This window comes from Adiantum capillus-veneris, chromosome 8 (genome assembly GCF_014529385.1).
Source record: "Adiantum capillus-veneris isolate H3 chromosome 8, ASM1452938v2, whole genome shotgun sequence".
Taxonomy (NCBI): Eukaryota; Viridiplantae; Streptophyta; class Polypodiopsida; order Polypodiales; family Pteridaceae; genus Adiantum; species Adiantum capillus-veneris.
Genome location: NC_140938.1, coordinates 77,269,759 through 77,276,674, shown reverse-complemented (window position 1 = coordinate 77,276,674; position 6,916 = coordinate 77,269,759). Strand labels below are relative to the sequence as shown.

The 6,916-nt window shown below is 45.4% G+C and overlaps 1 protein-coding gene across 1 annotated transcript; it reads right to left on the bottom strand.

Annotated features, from left to right (window-relative positions):
- Nucleotides 1-5,142: 5,142 nt before the first annotated feature.
- LOC147452401 (uncharacterized) lies at nucleotides 5,143-5,733 on the bottom strand. The gene has a single exon (XM_086519246.1). The coding sequence runs from the start codon at nucleotides 5,731-5,733 to the stop codon at nucleotides 5,143-5,145; it is 591 nt and encodes a 196-aa protein (XP_086375372.1).
- Between the last annotated feature and the right edge of the window lie 1,183 nt (nucleotides 5,734-6,916).

Below are 6,916 nucleotides of genomic sequence, written 5' to 3'. Positions count from 1 at the left end.
TGCATGAGCACGCATGCCATGCTTTTCGTATCATGGTGGTGTATAGCTTCCATCAAGTGCTAAAGAGCCTCGAATCGGCGTCCGCTAGTGATGTCAGGTATTCGATTGGAAATCCATGGCGAAGGTAGAAACCATGTTTCCATAGCCTCATGGTGAATTGGAAGCTTTGCTTCCCTAGCACTTCTGCATGCATGCCTTGGAAAAACCACCATTGCCTCTCTCTCGCACGGCACGGCTTCTCCCTTGTGCCGAGATACTGCCATTGATTTGGAATCAAGGTCTTTGGCACCCGAGTTTGGGGAGCTGGAAAATAGGGAATGTCACCTCACAGAATCCCTACTAGTTTATTTTGTGCAAGGCACTTATGGTTTTTGTTCTCACGCTTGAGACCGTTATAGTAGCCAAGGGCTTACGTTTTTGCATGCAAGGCATGCTAAGCAGGTGGCATGGATTCCACCACTTTATGCATTATGCTTCCGCTATCACACTCGCAACTCTGGAACAGACTAAGTAATGGATTGTTGAACCTGATGGCTGTTGCTATCAACACCCAACATCACTAAAAGGAACCTAAATCAAGGACATATTTCACAAGCAAAGTGCCAATGCTAAGTCATTTTCATACAATCACGACCCTGCAAGGCAAGTAGATCAAGATGTGGTTGTGTTTTTCTGTTACCTCTCTCAATGAGAGAGTCATAGCAGAAACTTGTTGCATGCTTATAGGATACGCTGCACGTTAGGCATAAGATGCACACGAGCATGGCGTTCAACTATACACGTCATAGTTGTTCAAGGAAAGTTCCGCAGGTATGCATGCTCTTCTTCTCTCTCGTTCTCTCTCTTTAAGGGAATCATGAAAATCTTCTAAGAAGCTTTTGATACGTGTTTTGCTCGTGAGTCAGCATGAGCCAAGGTGCTCTAACTCTCAGCTAGCACGTGGCTAAGATGCTACTCAAATTAGTCTTCATCGGTTCGTCCATTGAACACTAATTTGCACAAGGGCTATGAGCCACACAGGCTAAGAGCCATTGTCAGGCCAAGGGTAAGACCCAACTATTGGCATTCTTTGGTTCAAGCGTGAACAGATCTACCCAGGGAAGTATACATCGACGTTAATGGACAAGCAAGGGTCTTTTCATTCAGGATGTTTACAGTGTCATTTTTGCACTACATGTTTTCAGTGCGACACTCAAGTTGAGTTTTGATAAATCTTCAACTCACAGCAGCTGATCTCTACAAGGAAGTATAGATGCAACAATCAGTTGAGACAGCATGGCTATCCACCAGAGTTAGGCAGTTCACTTGTGTGGATTTCTTGCTCTCTCTATAGCACTACGGAGTGTCTATGGACATATTGTTTGGGGTACGACCCGGGGGGTGACTGCTAAATCACCCCATAGGCATTGAGGATCACAGTTTGATCTCTCCCAGTTAAACTTTCAAGGAAAGAATTCCACAATCAACTTTTCGAGTTGATTCCAATCATTATGTACACGGTTAACTATGTTGGTTACCGTTGCCTGCTAGTTGAGCAGTTTCTACAAAGGGTCTTACCAAGGGGTTTGACTACGTAGATGTTAACCAAAGGGGTTGGATTGCGCAGGCAACACCCACGATTTCCAGTGCAAGTTGTATAAATACGCTTGAATGTTTCAAAGCCATGCCAAGGGCATGTTGGAACAGAGTATTTTGGACCGTAGCGTCCGCTATACCTTATGCTGCTAGTTGTAGGGTTCGATTTGGCACATGTTGTCACATGGGATACAACATGGTCTAGGAACTCAAGGAGTTCAGTTTAGCCAGTGTGGAGCATGCTAATGAGGGTCCCTCTCACTCTTGTCGCGGAGTGTTTGCAATTACCTCCACACACAAGTACCAGCTCGTACTTGATGGATGTCGCTTTTCTTGATATCCTTGTTTGAGACATATTCCACATGTGGAGAATATGAGTCTCTTGGACTGACACTAGTGCCAATTTTTTACCAATGTGTCGCAACGAAGTCCCTAGGTGCTGGTCGCATCCATTGGTTCGACTATTTTAAGCACACAGTATCAGGAGCAATTTCATTTGGCCAGAAATTATTGGGTACTAAGTACAAACTTGTTACGATTACAAGTGCTGTGAAACCACCTTAATGGAGGGTCATTTCTACATATAGCTAAGTATGCTATGTACATGAGAATGTCTCATGGTTGGTACCTAGGTGTGACTGGGTTGTCACATTCTATTATGGTCCAAATTTGTTGCAAGACTTTCACGTACATACCGTGGAAAGTCTTGTCATGGAATTGCGGTTCGGATATGTTTGTGTTAAATGCATGCACACTAGGTGTTATGGGCCCTAGTGTTTAACACAAATTTATTCGGAGCGGCATGCAAATTCATGGACATTATTGTTTCTGCAATTTTTTGCACTGCCAGTACAATCACTCTTGTAGATTTACTATGAGTTTACACCCTGCCATACAAGGTGATGGCTAAGTAAGGGTGTTCGTGATTGGCTGCTTGAAACTCCAATCTGCTTTCACCTAGTTGGTTGTCTCCATTCCATATCGAGTATATGGCTGGATACTCAATGATTGAGTCATAGTTTGTCGTCAGTCATGGGCGACTGTCTGTAAGTGGTTGGGGGAAATCACCTCACTCTTACTGTTGCTTACAAGCATTCTATTTAGTTCTAAAGGATATGCAAAGTGCATACGTTAGTAAAGCACGCTAAAGGATATGCTAAGTGCATACGTTAGCAAGAAGTGAAACAACTAGATCGGTTACCTTTCTGGTTTGGATTTTGCTTCATATGATGAACGGCATGTTACGGCTAGTTCTAGTCTCTGCCTGTTATTCTCAAGTTATCAACCTTAATCATCAGTTTAGATGAGGTTGACTATTGGCAAGAAACCACCGCAAGTCAAGGACTTGGTTGCTGCTGATGAGTATGTCAGCACAGTACTTTCATGGAAAGATGAGCCGAGGTTATATTGCACATTCCAGTACCTTTAGAAAGTCTGAACCCTGGGTATGCATTTAAACACCTCTTAGTTGTGATAACTCGTTTAGCATTCTCAAGTGAGTTCTAAATGGAGCCTTCACGCTCTTTTGATTATGAGTCAGTTAACCAAGACGGTTGCACAGGGACAACAAATGTAGAAAATCAAGATGTTACTCTTGATTTCATTGAACCTCCCAATGAACCGGGTTCCGATTCAATGAACCATTGGATCCATGCGGGATGCCACGATGGAAAACATTAGTGTTCTTATGAAGATACCACCACTTGTGTTTTCGAGGACGAAAACACCTCTCCAAGGGGGGAGTAATGTCATGCCAAGGGTAGGACTAGACGGGCACGGCCCGGGCAATGTGCCGGACACACATGCGATAAAGGGGTCTATATATGGAAGAGGGCCAGGGGCCTATATATAGGATGTTTGGGAGGTTATTCGCGTGTCTATCTACCCGTTGGTCTTACATTGTAATGTCATGCCAAGGGTAGGACTAGACGGGCACGGCCCGCGCAATGTGCCGGACACACATGCAGTAAAGGGGTCTATATATGGAAGAGGGCCAGGGGCCTATATATAGGATGGTTGGGAGGTTATTCGCGTGTCTTTCTACCCACTGGTATTACATTGGTAGGGATTCTGTGAGCTGACATTCCCTATTTTTCCAGTTCCCCAAACTTGGGTGCCAAAGCCCTTGATTCCAAATCAATGGCAGTATCTCGGCACAAGGGAGAGGCCGTGACGTGCGAGAGAGAGTTGTCGCATATGTATATTCGCCCTCTTGTATCATATACATCCGTCGTATACGGAATGAAAGAAGCTGCAAACATTTTGCCAAATCCGTCCCAAGTTTGTATGCTCATAGCATATGTCAAACGTGGGGAGTCTCTATGCAAGATGCATAAAGAGAAGCCTTGCTTCACCTAAATCGGGTAGTGCTAATGGCCAACTGATGTGGCTGCCAATAGCATGACAAAAATAATCGACCTTGTCGGGAAATTTCAAGTGAAATTAACCAGTATTGTGTGGGAAGCATCCTATGTCGGCTTGTAGAAACAGTGACAAGGAGTCGGCCATGCCGAGCAACTTGCTGCCCTCAACAAATCCAGTAAGCGTGTCACCTTGAGATACTGAAAAACCAGCCCTTGGCCCTGCCTTAAGGTACTCAGGAGAAGCCATGCTTTAGATAAGTATGTCTGGCCTCATTTCCAACACATGCTATTGACGACAGATGTCATCGTGAAGAGAGTCAATTGTGTCGATCATGCACAGACAATGGACCTTGTCCAGTTGTACTTTTTATTGAAGAGTAGAAAAATACTTATATGCATACCGGCGGAACTGGATTATTGAAAGCAAAGAGACTCCTATCTGTGTTGCAGGCTGTGATAAATGGTCGGCCATGCCGAGCACTTTTGCCTGCTGTGCCAATGAAAGATAGGCGAGAAAGAAATTTGCATGACAAACTATAGGCCTTGCCTATACTTGCCACACTGTAACTAGAAATCATCCTATGCACATCAATAAAATGGTTATACCATACAGTTGTAAAAATGTCCCCAATGAATATGCTCCTAGCATACTCCAAATGCTAGCAGGACAAAAATGAAAGCCTTGTAAGTATATGCATGCCATGCATGATAAAAAGTCGCAAGGGTTAACTCTGGAGTGGTGCACTCAACACCACAGTGGTGTATGCACGTAATGAGCCTTGCTCAATGATCAGAACAACATGTTGAAGACCAAGTGAGCCGTGCTCAAGCATACAAGTAACAGTTGCACACTGAGAATGAATCAAACAAGAAAAGTGCAACAAATCGTCATACCTTGTCTTTTGAACGTCGGCAATGAATATTATTCATGTCGTCATCGTTGCAGCTTCTTGAATGTAGGAGGGATCAAAAAGTATAATTATCGGTCGGCCTTGCCAAATACCATAATCGAATATGTTACAAGCCCTGCCTAAATTGCCTTTGTAGCAACAATAAACCTCTGACACGCGTGTGGGGTAGGAATTGTGTACTCAAGCCATGCTTTATTTTGATCTTCAACCGAAACATTAATGTCGTGCAAACAAAATATGCCACAAAATTTAGTGCATACCTGCTGAATCACATGAATCCACTTGCTATGTTGTCAAATTCCTGCATGATGGATGAGCACGCATGCCATGCTTTTCATATCATGATGGTGTATAGCTTCCATCAAAGCACTAAAGAGCCTCGAATTGGCGTCCGCTAGTGATGTCGGGTATTCGATTGGAAATCCATGGCGAAGGTAGAAACTGTGTTTCCATAGCCTCATGGTGAACTGCAAGCCTTGCTTCCCTAGCACTTCTGCATGCATGCCTTGGAAAAACCACCGTTGCCTCTCTTTGAGACGCTCATGCATCGTAGCAAAATGGTCAGTTAGCTCGTGAATGCGTGCAGCCATGGCTCCTTCAATTGTTGCATGCAACCTTGGGTGGCCCGGATTCTCCAGGACCCCTTGGGCACCCCATGTGTGGGACAAGGCCCTAGGAGTGCCCCATGGGCACCCTAGGCGCCCACACCATGGCCAACCCCTTAACGAAGTAAAAAATAAACTTAAAGAAATAACCTTCAGCGATGGCGGCTCTGTAAACTGTGCAGGGAAAAACTCCAACATGCCGATCCATGCGCTGCTCCAGCCACCTCCATCATGTGACGAAAAACCCCCCTCAGGCCAAGGCAAAGCTGCAGAAAGCATGCAGGTACAATTTCATGCATGTCGAACATCGCGACTTTGTGCATAGAAGCGGTCTGTCCCACGTGGAGTTCGGCCCCGAGCTCTGTGTAGATCTCCGATCACAAGAATGAGAGAGAGAGAGAGAGAGAGAGAGAGAGAGAGAGAGAGAGAGAGAGAGATCGCCATGCTTCCAGAGAGAACGCCATGCTTCCCTCCTCCATAGCTCCCTGTTGCCCCCTCCTCTCCACCTTGCTCTGATACCAATGTAAGACCAGCGGGTAGACAAACACACGAATAACCTCCCAACCATCCTATATTTAGGCCCCTGGCCCTCTTCCATATATAGACCCCTTTACTGCATGTGTGTCCGGCACATTGCCCGGGCCGTGCCCATCTAGTCCTACCCTTGGCATGACAGATGTGCATCATTTCAACGTTGCAAACTGAAGGTTTTTGAGAAGCCCTCCTTAGTGGGGGCACCAAATGACAAGCACAAGCGCAAAATGGACCCCAATGGCCTCAACTCCAGGACCGTGCACGTGAAACTCATCACGGGAATTGAACAAGGGGCACCACCTAGCTTTGAGCAACTAGGACGCAAATAATAGTGATTAAAATAACAGTAATACTGCACATCGGAAAGAGAGAGAGAGAGAGAGAGAGAGAGAGAGAGAGAGAGACGTAGATGTATATGATGAAAGCCCCTCGAGATGTGAGGGCAATCTTGATTCAAAGTGGTATTTACAAAGAACTCAATTCGGCAAGATGGAGCCTGTGGAGAGAGAGAGAGAGAGAGAGAGAGAGAGAGAGAGAGAGAGAGAGAGAGAGAGAGAGAGAGAGACTATAGTGTGTTCTCTAGGAGAAATTCCATATGCACCGAGATCCTACTCTTGTGTGTGGCGACCCTTGGAGTCAGTGTGCGCGCATGGCTTCCTTCTCGAGTGATGACTCCCAACTGCTGCCCCCCCCCCCCCCCCCCCGCTGATAGTGACCTCTCAATGTTCTTTTATAGGTGCAGGCTGCATTAGTTTAGGATAGTTTGATTAGGTTAGGGCCCTAATCAGGAGAGACAAAGCAAGGAGCCGGGTCCCAGATGGTTGACCCTTGCTTTGTTTTAGGCTAAAAGCAAGGGATGGTGGTAATAAATTCGTTGTCCTTGACAGTACCTTTTGATGGTACTTTGACAAATCTTTGCAATGTGATT

Bases quoted from the DNA above. Each gene is read 5' to 3' on its own strand.
- LOC147452401 (XM_086519246.1), bottom strand. From the start codon at position 5,733: ATGCTTTCTGCAGCTTTGCCTTGGCCTGAGGGGGGTTTTTCGTCACAT.